The sequence below is a fragment of the Cataglyphis hispanica genome, chromosome 17, assembly GCF_021464435.1.
Source record: "Cataglyphis hispanica isolate Lineage 1 chromosome 17, ULB_Chis1_1.0, whole genome shotgun sequence".
In the NCBI taxonomy this organism is placed as follows: Eukaryota; Metazoa; Arthropoda; class Insecta; order Hymenoptera; family Formicidae; genus Cataglyphis; species Cataglyphis hispanica.
In genome coordinates this window covers 2,611,529-2,626,813 of record NC_065970.1, presented here as the reverse complement: position 1 = coordinate 2,626,813, position 15,285 = coordinate 2,611,529, and the positions used below count along the sequence as shown (strand labels likewise).

The 15,285-nt window shown below is 33.4% G+C and overlaps 1 protein-coding gene across 5 annotated transcripts in view; it reads right to left on the bottom strand.

Annotated features, from left to right (window-relative positions):
• LOC126855743 (uncharacterized) overlaps positions 1–15,285 on the bottom strand; it is a 207,178-nt gene that overhangs the window by 58,233 nt on the left and 133,660 nt on the right. For all 5 annotated transcript variants that reach the window (XM_050603614.1, XM_050603612.1, XM_050603615.1 and 2 more), the window contains 2 exons: positions 13,228–13,340; positions 6,092–6,257 (listed from right to left, as the gene is read on the bottom strand). In XM_050603614.1, coding sequence (XP_050459571.1) covers positions 6,092–6,257; positions 13,228–13,340 — 279 coding nt within the window. The remainder of the gene's footprint in view (positions 1–6,091; positions 6,258–13,227; positions 13,341–15,285) is intronic.

Here is a 15,285-nt window from a genome sequence, read left to right as displayed (position 1 = left end):
GCGATTAGGACACGCGAATAGGGCGCGTGGTTAGGGAACGCGGTTAGGGCACGCGTTTAGGGCACGCGGTTAGGGCACGCGGTTAAGTACATGATCAGAGATACTTTTTTCATATCTAAAATTTTTTCTGATTCAGTCAGCAAGTAGGATTGTTTAGGTCTATAGGGACTGTTAGGACATTAAGAAAAAAATTACAATACATAATAATAATATCTAATTTAAATTTATTCCCAAAAAATTTTTTAAAAATAAACATTATTAAAAAAATAAATATTACAATAACATTAAAAAACATCATCATATGTTGTATTATAATATATATTTTATGTTAAAAATGTTATAAAAATATAGTGCAACTTATAATATAAATATATATAAGCCCAAATGTGTGTTAATGTTTTCAATATCAAATTATTTACATTATAAAATGTTTGTATAAATTGGATATATATATTTGATAGTGATAGCATTATCAATTCATTGTATAATTATAATTGTATGTAAATTATATAAAATATTTATTTTTTTGTAAATTACACGAAAAATTACCAAAAAGACGCGTATAATTACAATATATAGAAATTAACATATATATATTTGTTTTTAAAATATGTATTGCAAAAATATTCTCACACATATAAATTTAATCGTATGTATTTTCATACCAAAGAGTCGTTGATAAAATCGGGGAATTTTATATGTATTGTATATATATTTTAAATATATATATATATATTTTATAAATTTTGCAAACACAATGTTTTGATATCAAATATAAAAATATTGAATAAGATTATGAAGATTCGATGTTAAATTATCGGTTAAACATTAGCTTCTCATTCGCGAAATTTAACGATTGCAGAATCGCGAGTAAATTAGTACAAATTTTATGATTTATTTTCAATTAGAGATGTATTTACAAATTCCGTATCACAATATCAGATATTTGTGAAATAAATTAATAAATTACACTGCGAGAACATCATATTTTTTCCTCATTCTTTTTGTTTTTGAACGCGATTGCTGTTCCTCTCGTCAGGTGAACCTTAATAAAGTTGTCTGGTTCGTACCGGCAAATAGTCGAAACGATCTTTATTGTGGAGAATTATTTCTTGTTGGTTCTTGCAAGATCCATCCGCGATGTCTAGTTTGGTGTTGTATTGAAAATTGGAGATTTTCGTTGCAGGACTGGAATTAATCCTAGATTTTCCTGACGATTCCCGAAAATAATGGTTTCGGTAATAACGCAACGACAAACGCCACACGCTTTTTTAAAGTCGAATTAAGAAATTAATTTAAACAATATATATTTTTTTAGAAGAAAAAAATATTTTTTTCTCTTTTTAAAAATGTTCTTCTGTCATTATTATTATTATTATTGCTTTTATATGAAAATAAAATTTAACAATAGATTAAACATGGATATAGCTATTGTCTATAAATTTATATTTTTTTAATAGTTTCTAATTAGTTTAATTTAATTTAGTTTTTGTTGATTTTAATAAAAAATTATAGTTACGAACGAATATATTTTTATAATTAAATATTAAGTAATGTCAATTTTTGGTTTCTTTTAAGGAACTACTTACAGATATTGGACATCCCACTATAAGACATTAGTTCTCGATTAGTACTTTTAGATACTTATATGTAATATTTGATATATATATAGATATATAATAGAATACATGCGCAAATCAACATTATTTAAAAAAATTTTTATATTCTTTTCAATATTATATTATATACGAAATTATATATGTATATGAATATAACGTAAAATGTGCGGATATTTAAAAACTTCGAGACAAATCGAATGGGTACCCTGATATCAGTAAAAAATCGACAAATTAATTTATTTTAACAGGAAAATAGCTTAGAATTAATTACTTGAAATTATATCGATTTATCTTGCAAAGTATTTGAATTGAAATATTTTAAATTTTGCTGTTATCGGGTTCGATTCGTCTCGAACAGTTGGTACCCGAGAATTATTTATACTCGCATATTTAACATTAGCTAAGATGCATGTATTTTATTATCCATAAATATAGTCGTTCGTAACCACATTTTCATAAAAAAATTGTTATATCCATCTATTTTCCAATAAAGAGATATAATTCTAAATAATAGAAGAACATGTTCTCTCGCGCAATTTTCAATCGCGTGAATTGAAGATAAATGGTAACTGTCGTTGATTCATTACCGAAATCATTGTTATCGGGAGCAGTCCGGAAGATCCGGAATTTTGCTCCTTCCTGCAGCGGTTCTAACGTTCAATGGATCACTTAACTTTTCTTTGGGAATTGATTTTGCAAAAACTGATAAAGAAACAAGACAAGTTGGTCGTTCTCTACTTTTAGGATCGTTCTTCTCTTTGTCGAATATTAACCAGCGTGTCACTCGGCGGAGGGAAGGTCTTGTTAAAATCGTTGAGTCTATTATTCTCTATAAAACGTGGCAATTTTTTATAACAATATTTAAAGGCTTTAAAGAGCCATTTTATTTTGTTAAAACATCCGCGAGATAGAATCTATATCTTATTGTTGATCGCGACATTCGTATAAAATCGCGTATTGGAAAATAAATCGGGCGGTGGATGTTATATATCTCGAATGTCTGTCGAAATATCTTTGCATAAAATGATAGCAATTATATCGCGCGCGTGCGTGTATTGTAAGCTTTAATTATTATAAAAATTACGCGTGTCACTATATGAATATTACGAATATCATCGGTTCATTTATTATTGTCGCGTTTGTTCGGAAATTTTTAATCGCGATTTATTTTATAATTTAATCGTTGACGCACATCGAAACTTTGTCTATCTTTTTACGTTTTAAATTTTTTCTTTGAAAGTTTGCGCAAAATAGTGCACAAGTACTTTCTTCTACAATTAAAGATGATTGATAATTTTATTAATGACTCTTTTGATCGCTTTACATTATATAAATTTATTAAGCTTTATAATTGTATATCAATTATTAATAATAAATATCGCGTAATTAATCGTTGCTAAAATGCCTTGTCTAAAAATTTCTAGTATGTTTTTATTATACGCATATTTTGGACATTTTCGTGTAATTCCCTGTAATAAATCATTTTAATTATTAAATTTCAATTTTATAAAAGGCGAAAGATTTATGTGATTTGAAGGGAAACCAGAGTAGATTATATTTTGTATTATATTTTATTAAATTTATTTTTATATATCATACTTATTATTTTGTTTATATTAGAATAAAAAGAAAAACAAAATAAATATCTCATTCTGAGGAAGAGGCAAAAGCCTATCCTCACATATTTTTCCTCCTCTATCGTATCTCCACCTTAACGAAGGCATTTGCCGGGTGAGGAGGTTTGCGTACTTTAATGAACCTGAGAGCTATGCCGGCGGTAACATACAGCGTTTTTGAGTGAAATAAGTTTGATCGCTCTGAGACCGATTAATAAATAAAATTCATAAACTCTGTCTTGGATTCTAGGGATTCTTATGTTATTAGATTAAATAGAAATATGAGAAACATTTTATTTTTTAAGCCTTTTTTTGCCTGATTGATTAATCAGAGTAAAAAAATCTTGTGTTTTGAATATAAGCGGGATATACTTTATATTATTAATTATATATATATATTAATCAGATTCTCTTAAAACCTATATTTGGTCAAACATATATTTATAGCAAATTGGATTTAATCGCTCTCAAAGCCATCAAACTTGCTTTATTCGAAAACGTTAATAGTTATCGGTAGGGTCACCCATGCCGGACAGGTCGAAGGGGAAAAGTCAGACTAAGAGAGATACAGGAATTATTATATATTTATTGTATTAATATTTTTAAATAAAATAGAAGCAAAAAGAGAAGAAATCTAAAATTTTAATCTAAAGAGAGGAATATTTTTTTTAGATACATTATTAAATACACGAGACAAAATGATGTGACAAATGGACATTGATCACACATTAATATTTTATATGCAATATAATATATATATATATATATATATATATATATATATATATATATATATATATAAACTATCAAAGAGAGAATATGAATTTTTAACTTTCATGCGCTACTGACGTAAATCCAGCACATAAATCCGGAAAGTGACAATGTACGCGTTTAACGCGGGTTCGTGCCTGTAGTGTAGGTGCGTTACAGAATAAGTAATTTGCGACGCACAATGGTTCGGTGCGCGCGCGCGAGTGTATTCTTATTGCTCGGGAGATGAATTTGAGCGAGGGATGGAACGCTAGGGAGATGGTTGTTGACAGAGCCAACGAAACGAGACGAGGGATGCATTATCAAGAGCCGAAATACGGGGCTCGCGCCCCCTTCCTTTCGCGCGGCTCTCCCGCGTTCGAGCACGCACAAAATGGGCTCTTACCCTTGGCGAAGTGCAAAGCGGATGCGTATTGACTCGCGACGTTTCTGTAGACCAGATTTCGCATGGAGCGCATACGTTCTCGCATGAGTATGCGCTACAGAAGCACCGTGTGTCGGCAAACTGGTTTCCCGTCTTGTATCGTCAAGATGTATATGCAATAGTTATCGCGGATTCTTAAGAGCGTTTAGATGAATTTCAAGAAACGGCAATCAATTGAAGCGATTGTGGAACGCGAAATTGTCGCAAGTTTCCTACCATTTTGTTCACATTTAATTCTTATATATTTGCACTTTCTCGAGCTTTTTCTATGATATTTATTTGCTAACTTATTACATACTCAAATAATTAGATAATATGTCTGAATTGAGACTTTTTTAAAACGATGTCTGAATATTATTTCTGATTTTTGTGAAATGAAAAAATAACGGAAATACATGCTTCACGCTCGATCGCGGATTCTTCGGTAAAATGGAAAATGATTTATATGTATGCGAGATTAAACACACGGTGTAAAGAGAGTTCCTTGTTATGCAAGCTGAGCTGCGTTTAAGCGGGTTTTATTAAAAATACCCTGGCTAAAAAGATCGCAAAAGGGTAGGAGATTTCTCCTTTTTTTTCCCTTTCCTTTCTCCGATTGCTCTTTCACTTTTGCCCGGAAACGCGCTAATGTAATCCGAGCCGGTGATGATGGTAAAGAGAAAAGAGAAACTCGATGTGACTTTAAAAAAATCAACGCGAAGACTGATTGACATCTGTCACAAAAGAATGAATTATTCATTTAATATACCTATCACGTGCATAACGTTATTTTCATCCGCGTTAATTAATAATACCAAAAGATAGTAATTTTATTTTGCTGATGATTTTAAAATTTAGTTTTTTCAGTTTTAAGACCGTTTTAAGACAGTTTTAATATTAATAATCTGAAAATTAATTTAATAATCTAAAATATTAATAATTATATATTTTGATCTCGATAAAAGAAAAAGATACTTTGATTACGTTGTAGTCACCGACTGACATTTTTAATCAAAGTTTCGTGTAAAAAGAAAACCATAAATTTCGCTTTTCTTTATCTTATACGTTTATTCGGTTATTTTCGAGAATTGTATCCGGTGTCCACTTTTTCCCGCAGTTGAGTTGCTATTATGAAATGTTTTGGTACTAACGGAAAAATGAGCTCGTCAAAGAATCATACAATTCTTCTTTCTCTCTCTGTTTCTTTCTTTCTTTTTCAACTCTTCTGGGGTTTTAATTTGTCGTACAACAGCCGGTATCGCTCAGGCTTATGAAACTCGAGTAGTTTTTCCTGGCACATGGTTGTATTGCAAAAAGAATCGGACACGCGCTGTAAACACGCGAAAGAAACCTCGACATACCGCGAGTGCATATGAAAGAAAATCGTCGTCATTTTCCCCAAGTGCTCGTTTAACGAGTTTCCTCGGTCTATTCTCCCCATACAAGGCCATTTTATTATGCGAATAATTAAGCATTTTATTCATACATTTTTTACACTGTGCGTAATGACGTAATAATTAAGTAACGTTTCATGTAAAGATCAAATAAAACTAGAGTACCAGAGTATGTTTTATACAAACTGTCAAATGGATACCCGTGTAGAATGGGAATCTTGTCAACATACTGTTCACAGAAACAGCGTTCCTCTATAAGATCTTAACATTGGACAGTCGTGCACTTACTTGTAAGGAAGAAGCACCGCTGTAAAGTTGATGGCGATGGAGATTCTCGGGCCAGAAGTGATCAGGTATCGGCAACGGATGTTTGGCGGATACAATCCGGGATATCCGGGACTAGCTAGAACGCATCCGTCATGACAATCCGTATATTCATACACCGAATCGCATTCTGTGAACAAGAAACAGGAGAATATTTCAATAATTTAAAATTTCTGTTCATCTTTTCTTTTAATTTTTACATATACAAATATATGATTCTATCCTTTTTTATATTCAAATTAATTTCATCGTCAAAACAATTTCACTTTTCTATAATACAGAAAAAATATGTAAAAAAGAGTTTTTATTATACTTCCTTTTTCAATTATAACTAATTTGTTGATAAAGAAATGTCAATGAATAAATGCATATTTTTAATAATAATAATAATTTTTAATATTAATTAAAAATACTTTAGTATTAATATTAACTTAAATATTGATATATTCTCAGAAATTTTGAAATTTTGCTATAAGTTCATTAAGGCAAGTAATCAATGATTGATAGAGAGAGAACGTCGATCGGTTGTCAATAAAAGCGACGGTCCATTTCAATTTTCGGCAGCTCGAACGATTTGCAAAAGATTGAAAATAATTAATACGTCTGGCGGCTTCATGAAAAATTAAAAAAAATGAAAAGTACTTAAACGCGTCAACAGTGAATGATCAAATAAAACCGGCTAACGAGATGTCTAGTATCCAGCTCGTATGATTTTCAATTAATATTTTCGAAAATCGGCCCGAAATACTCTGCGCACTATATCGAAATATGTTATAGATTATTTGGTATATACGACCTGGGTACCAATTTAATCACGGCCCACGAATCCCTAGTATGCGATCCCCAGTTTGCATTTTCGCTTCGATGATAATTTCTCTCTCTATGTAATATAATATAAATTATATTACTATTTATATAAATATAAAGAGAGAGAAAAAGATTGTGTATGTGCCAAGATATGTAAAAGAAATTAATTGTGTCGTGATTATTTTATAATATAACGTCAATTCTAAAAAATATAAAAAAAATGCAAGAAATTATAATCCATTAATTTTTTACAGATTTTTCAATATTATATAAGTAGATCAAGCATTTCTCATACATAAATATTGGCAATAAATCAAACGTATCTCCGTAAACTATTGATAGTCCAAATTTTTCGTTAACGATTTATATGATTTATCGCAAATCAGGATATCCGTTATTAAACCAATATCCGCATTGGGCGAAAATATTGAAGTTGAAAGCTGTTTTCGAATATACGCAAATCAATGCGTCCGCGACGATTATTGTAATATCCGAACGGTGATTGACAATCCGTTACGCAATTCAATTATTCCACTTTCATAACATATGCAAACGCGTGATTTCCATAAACGTATAATCAACTCCTATTTATTATTGTCAACTGCACGCAAATACAAAAAAGGCATTAATATCACTTTAACGTCATAGCGACACACGAGGTTTGTTTCATAGACACTTTTATCGTACTGCAAAGATTTTTGACATGTTACCGCGCGCGCGATTCTATTTGCATTCTGTTTCGGCAAACGATGTTTTTTTTTTCGCGTATGATACGGTAGATTCATTATCATTTTTTTTGCAAAAAAAAAAAAAAAACCCACTTGATTGTGTTGAAACCATCCTTTTGGTGCTGTTTGCATAGCTTTATAGTTCTAGCGTATACAATCATCATAATAGCTGGACTCATTATATACGAAGCGTGCCCACCTTCGGGCACGTAGTTTTCAATTAATAAAATGTCTTTTGCATCTTCCATTTCATCTTATACTCTTCGTCCAGCGCACAAGCATTTTTGCCATAAACAGACTCGCTTTTTCCGCGTTTCTATTTTAAAGCGCATAACTTTTTTTCATTTTTCATTCCCTTCCCCGTGTCTTCGAAGCATTGTTTTCCGTTTAAAGAACGGATCTTTTTTTGCAGTATTGTTTAAAATTCTGCCGACTGATTAAATTAGCCAAAAAACACGTAGTGAGCAAATTATTTGATAACAAGTACAAGCTAGTATTAATTCTTTAGATACGGCTTGATCAACAAGTACAGTTAACGGATGTCAATTGTTTGGCTTTAAAAAAACTCTCGAGTTCGTTAATTGTACGTGTAATTGAAAGAGTATTGAGTTTAATTATCTACGCATTAGTTTGCTCGAAAAGTTGCCTCGTTAGCGCGGACGAGGCTCAAACGGGCTCACCGGTAGTTGCGTTAATGACATCAAAAGAAAAGTTTCACGACACTGCTGCAGAATATAAATATAACTAAAACAATATAAATGTTTCTCATCGACAATAACATTTTATTTTTAGCGAATATATATCTGTCAATATATTTAACAATATTAATAAAATATTTTACGTCATTTGATAAAACGATGAATTTTAAGAGAAAAATTAATTTCTTAGGAACGTTATTCTTCATTACTTTGAAATAAGACCGTCAAGCATTTTAAGTAAATGAATATGAAAAAATATTCTCTTTATACGGTTGTACGTGTTATTTTAAAGATCGTCAGTCAATTTTTTATGAAACGGCTACAATTATCGGATAAATGCCAGCTGAGAAACTCACCTCTTATTCGCACGTTTAAGATCGCAAAGGTGAAATGCTTTAATGCGGTGACAGAAAAAAAAAGAGGGAAAGTGAGTCTATGTAAATGCCCTCACAAGACGCGCGAAAAGACTTTCTTTCGCGGCGCGTCGTAATAAACCCGAGACGGAAACGTTGCGCGAGGGAAAAAAAAACGAAGGATAAAAAGAAATGTTTTTATTCCTTTTGCGCGCAGTTCCCACACGGAGAGTTCTCGCGATTTGGCAAAATGTTTCCACGAGAAATGGGGGGAGGAGGGGGCGAGAGGTTCTCCCCTGTTTTACTTTCGCTCTATTCACCCGCCGAAGAAAACGCGCGGCGTGATGAGGCGGGAGAGCCGCGAGAATTGCATAGGCGTTTGTATGCAAGAGGTAGAAAAAGAGAAAAATAAGCAACGACAAACTTGCAATAAGCGCAATTAACTTTTCGACGAATGTCGGTTTCTGAATAAGAGCGCGTGTGCGTGTGTTTTTTTTCACATAAAATTTAAATTAAAAGTCCTTTCACAATTTTGTTTATCCAGTGTCCGTTTAAAATCTAATTGGATAGAAATTAGCGTTTTCACATTCTGACAAATATTAAACGTAATTAACTACGGCTATAATTTCGCGCGAAGAATTTTTATGAACATTCGCGGACGATCGTTGACCGTTTGATGCATTTCGGCTTTTAAATGGACAGTAATACAGGAAATCGAGGGAAAGCGCGGTGAAATGGCGCGTGAATATCCTGCGGTGATATTCGTCTCGTATTTCAACGCGAATGTTTGTCAACACGTTTTACTTGCCCAATGGATATTTGCAAATTGGAAAATTAGACATTGTTGTATGCTATATATTATTGAAATAACGTGTACAGAGGAGTTATATCGCTAACATTTCATTATAAGTTTATGAAACACATATTTGAATTTATTAAAATATATTTTAAATAAATAGCTATTTATTTATTTAACATTATATATTCCTCTCAGCTTTTCCTCGTTTGTTTCTTTCTCTCTTTCTGTATTAACTTTCGTCATAATTTACTGATATTGTTGATAATTATGAGAAAAATTTATAATGCCCTTGATATATAATCTAGAAATTTCGGTAGAATCGTACGTAAACGCGCCAAGATCTGTGCTGAAATTTCCGTGGAATAATCCATCTTAAATGCGCTAGCTAAAAGCACTTCTCTTGTAAGTGTAGTTTACGTGATCGTGCAATTGTACAAATAGAAAGGAGAGAAATAGAGTGACCAAGTGGTAACGTAACGCTTGTAGATTGGTTGGATTTCTTATCGGGTCTCAACCGACCGCTTTGTCAATCGAGCAACATCTACTTTATCTTTCAATCCCTTACATTTCTTATCCGGGGATGCTCTGTTCTATCTCTATATTGATCTGATATCTCAAATACTTTCGGCTTTAATAACGGGACAGATCAATAAATGCGAGAAAATTTTTAAATAATTAATTTCAAAATAAACATATGAACTAATCAAATTTAGTTTAATTTAAAAATAAAAATATTTTATATATAAATATAGCTCATTCTTTTATAATATTATGCATAAAGGATCATCTGCACACATTATTCCCAAAAATAATATTCTTTTTTTACACAGCGAAATCCTTTCATCACTATACAATAACTCTCTCTCTTTCTCTTTCTCTTCTTATATAAATCACCTCGGTCAGTTTCTTCCGAGCGGGTGATAAATTCGAGAGAGGTAGAGCCAACTTCCCTCGTCCAGCGGGAACGCGAGCGCGGGGGGTGCGTAAATGCATGTGTGGGAAAACCGTGTGTGCGGGAAGGAGAGGAGCTGGAGCCAGGTCGAGCGGTAAGACTGCGGATCGTCTTTCCACCCACGATTGATCTGTTTGTCAATCGGGCGGCGCCATCGTTCGTTCTCTCTTTTTCTCTGTATATAAACGGGCTGCCTTTCACTCTTCTCTCAAAGGCACAATCTTTCCCTTCTACACTCCATGTCCTTGTCCGCCGTTCGTGCCTTTCGCACGTTCCCCAATAGGAGGGTCGGGACCGTATGCCAACGTCAAAAAAAAAAGATCTCTCTCTCTCATCCGGATGGCGGAGTGGCAGTCACGTTTCCCGGTCGTACGTACCGCGCATATGGATTGCCGCGGCCTTCTCTTGGAGGATAATCGAGAATCGTTGTCGTCTCGTTACAATCTCACCGCGCAGAGGGATGCTTTCAAAGGGATCTTTGCTTTTACCGTTGCTGCGCGAAGATCCGTCTTCGCGCTTCTCGCGTTTTCTCGTCGCGCTCTTTTAATACGCGATCTTTTCAGTCGCTCTGCCTCGAGAAAGAAATTGCTGATTGCAGTATTACACGTTATCTGAGATTTACGAGACACGTGATATCGTTATATGATCGTTTAAATTTATGACACTTTGAAATGCGGTGGTTCTTTGTAATTTATCGCCGTAAAATCAAATTTATATAATGAATATAATAAATCTAAAGAAATTGAGAAAGACATACGTATTAATAAATATCTTTATAAAAATATATGCTATAAAAATAATTCCCCGTTTTCTTTTTCTTTATAAATTTAAAGCTAGTCAAAAATAAACATCATCCGACTAAGCATGTATAATTATAACTTACGCACATATATAATGTATATGAATGTTATAAAATAAAGCTTAGAGAGAGAACTTGCAAGCTAAGTGCTTTTTTTCAACGTAATAAGAAATAAAATAATGAATGCGTTCTTGTATATTTTGTGTTCTCCGCAATTTCGGCGTTGGTTGTTTGCGAATGAGGTATATGAGATATTTCCTGGGGTAACGCGGCAGGTCGAAGAACTCTGATATGTCATTATATAATATTACTAGACACGAAAGTTCAAGATACATATATATATACAGAACTTTTCTCATAAGAGCGTCGTGCAATTTTTTTAAAAGGGCTTTTAAATTTTCTCTCCAACTTACACAGCATAGCCATGAAAGCGAAAGATCATTGTGTGATCAAATAGTAGTCAATAATTGATTGTAAATAATGCTGATCTCGAGAAATGGAATTTACACAAAATAATTGATTTTTACGACGCAGTCGATTATAATGGATAATTAGAAATGCGTTTAAAGATAGAGATGGCGTAGTTGTGCCGTAAAGGGATCGCTATTTAAGTTACCTTTAGATTACGATAACTAAGTTTCGAAGCCGAACAGTTATCTACCTTCGCTTAAAGCGTGGCTTTCAAATTATTATCGCGAGCGAGAGTACCCAAAAGCTATGTCATTCTCATAATTTCATATTCTAGATTTCTTCTTGAGCGAAAGAAGGATACGCTCCACAGCCTGTAGATGTTAAAACCGTCCGTTTCTCTCTTTACAGTTCTTTCGTTTGCTTTTTTCATTGTAATTTTTTTGATTTCTCGCTATGAATTTTGGAGACGATACGCGCTAGAAAGGTCTGGCGAATGTTCGTTAACGCACGCTTTAATCGAGAAGAGCAACTGAGTTAGCGTGCAGTAACTCAATTCTACATGCAAAACGCACGTCGATAATTTGCGAATATACTACAAAGTTTACGCTTCAGCAAGTTAGTTAAATAGTTTGTTTTCGTTCCTACGCGGAACGTTCTTTTCGAAAGAACCGAGTAAAATTGCTCCATTAAATCATTCATGGAAATATTCATGCTTTTTGATTCACAAAAATATTGCGAAAAACGTTTTATTTGCTGAAAATCTACAAAAAAATATTGCTCCATATTTCGTGAAAAAAAGTGCAAGCTAAAAAGTTACATAACTGTGTTTGTATATCACGAAAAGTTTACTTTTTAAGCTTGTAAAACTTTCACGTGGATGTTAAGAAAAATTTCATCTATACAGATTGTGTGTCTGCGGGAGGTGTTGATCATTTCTGCATGATAAGACATATTGCGGAGGAGTAATTTACAAGAAGATGAAGTTACTGTCATGGGAGAGACGATAGTGAACTAGGTTGTTGACGTGTAATTTAAGCAATAGTCTAAGGCAAGTGCTGTCCGAACCAGGACGTGTTAGTGAGAGCAATCAGGCGATCAAGTTTACGCAGCATCAAAATTTCACTTGTTGAACAGATTACTGCATGATTGCCTCGTGACTTTATATGTGTCATTGGTTTTGCAATTTTATCAATACAAACAAATATTAGTATTACAGAAAAGTGTGCAAATATTAATTTTTTTTCGCTCTTCAGCGGAGCCTCAAATTTCAAAGTCTTTTCAATTAAATTCAATTCAATTAAATCAAATAAAAAAATTCAATTCAATTAAATCAATTCAATTAAAATAATCGTAATTCTATAGAAAATTATTTACGAGTATTGCTAAGAAAAAAATAAATATAATAAATATAAAAATATTCCTTGAAAGCATCTTTATCGAATAATGCATGTTATAAAATTCAATATGAGAAATATATATTACGATAGAGGAAGCGTTGTGCGTTAAAACGTAATTTCGTTTTTCATTGCAAAAGAAAGAGCTAAACATCTTACCGGTATTATTAACGGGATGTCCGCCCCTCACCGGCCATCCGACAGACGTGCTCGCTTTGGACGAGAAGCTGAAGTAGGCCAGGAACTGGGACCGAGTCGTGTTCTCGTTTATTCTGAAACACGCGCGTTTACGTACATGTAAGTGTGCTGCAACTCGCAGTACTCGCGCCGGATTCTATGCGCTACGACAATAAAAGAAAATATTAGCGTGATAAATTACTACGGGTCGGAATTGTATGCGCCTTTTGCATGCATGCCTCAGCTACCCTCTACTACCTATGCTGGTCACGGTATTTATGACGAGATCTTGGCTCACGGCAGGCAAATTTACGGATTCTTTCAAAGTGATATACAGCAAATAACCACGAGACCGATGTAGTCGCGCGATTTATCGCGGCCTGTTCTTGCCATCATTTTGCATACGGCTCGTAAATCATTGATGCACGTTTTTATTGATGGGCCGTACTTGCCGGACATCGTGCCGTTTCTACCGATGTAATCCGTCAGTAAAAAGGCCTTTCAAACGAGTTTTAAGAAATTTCGAAGATATATAATTTACGATGAGTAACGATGGTATAACGATAGATATAACCATTTGTCAGTTATCATAAATTCATAATCATTTATCTATAGATAGACTTATATCTAGCGCAATATGCAGATGACAGATTTAATAACATATTATAATAGCTTGTCCAGTCACTATATTAATTATATGTATGTTATTGTATTGTAAATTATTTTTAAATTATTTTTATGAAAAGAAATATTCATCATATTGATTTTTGAATCACTCCAAGATAATGCAAAATCTTGCTGAGATATCTGTGTATTGAACTAGAATGTATTTGAAATGCGTGTCAATATGTCATTGCACAAAGTGCGAAACACTTGCCAACAACTCGGACATGCGAAAGTTTTGTTGTCGCGAACGGCTATAAGTCTAGAAACTTTTTCTTGTAGATGACAGAAAAGTTATATATTTCGCGAGAACTCGCTCCCTCAAAGAAGGCACTAGCGCGATGTTTCCTCGAGATTGATCAAATGTCCATCGAGTACCGAGGGTATCGCTTGTCGCGTTCGAAAACTATTTAGAAAGCTGACAGAGTGTGTCGAATATCCAAACTTTGGATAGTTGTTGTAAAGAAATTTTTGAGCTTTGTGAGAAACTTCGCGCATGTCAATTCGCCTACAATAGTACGAATTGCGATGGATATTTTAATTGTTTAAAAGGCAAAAATTTTTAAGATAATTTAAGAAATTAAATAATACAAAATAAAGTTGTCGGATTGTATGTAAAATTAATTATTAAACACATATTTAAAACAAACTTTGTGCAAAAAAGAATATTTTTTTTACTTTTCTTTATAATTTTTTTTTCATTCCATTTAATTTTCTATTCTTAGAAGATCATGTTTAACGAATCACCCAAAATCGTGTCCGTCGTCAAGCTATAATCAATTTACTATTTCAAGACCAATTTCGCGAACACGAACCAAAGATCACGGCGAATGTAAGTCAGAAATTGACGCGGTGAAGCCGAGAAAACTTTATTTTAGTGGGGAGGATGTCATCGCGGCAGACGCCTCTAATTCGATTATTTAGTTAGGTCAGGTTGACTGTAGTCGAGAGTTATATAGCGTCAGCTGGGACCAAAGATTATTCGGAGCACTAGCGACTCTCCTAATTGTATTTACTTACTATAAATCTCCTACCTTCATCAACCGCGTGTTTGATTAGCTGCCAATTCGGCGGTCACCTCCTCCCCCTCTCCTCCCGCCCGAGTTTCGCGGTGTGTTCCGAAACTTATGCCAATCTCCAGCTACTAATGATGTCACCAGTACTTACGGTAATTTACGGATTAATAGAAGCGCTTGAACTTACATTGAGTTTCAGCCACTTCTCATAGATCGATTGGGGTTTGGCGCTCGATATTATATGCGATTTACGATGGACTTTCATACTTTCGAGATTCGAGTGTTTTATTAGACGATCTCCTGGAAGGGTCTTTATTGATCTTCGTATATTTTATAGACACATAAGTTGAAATATCAATGT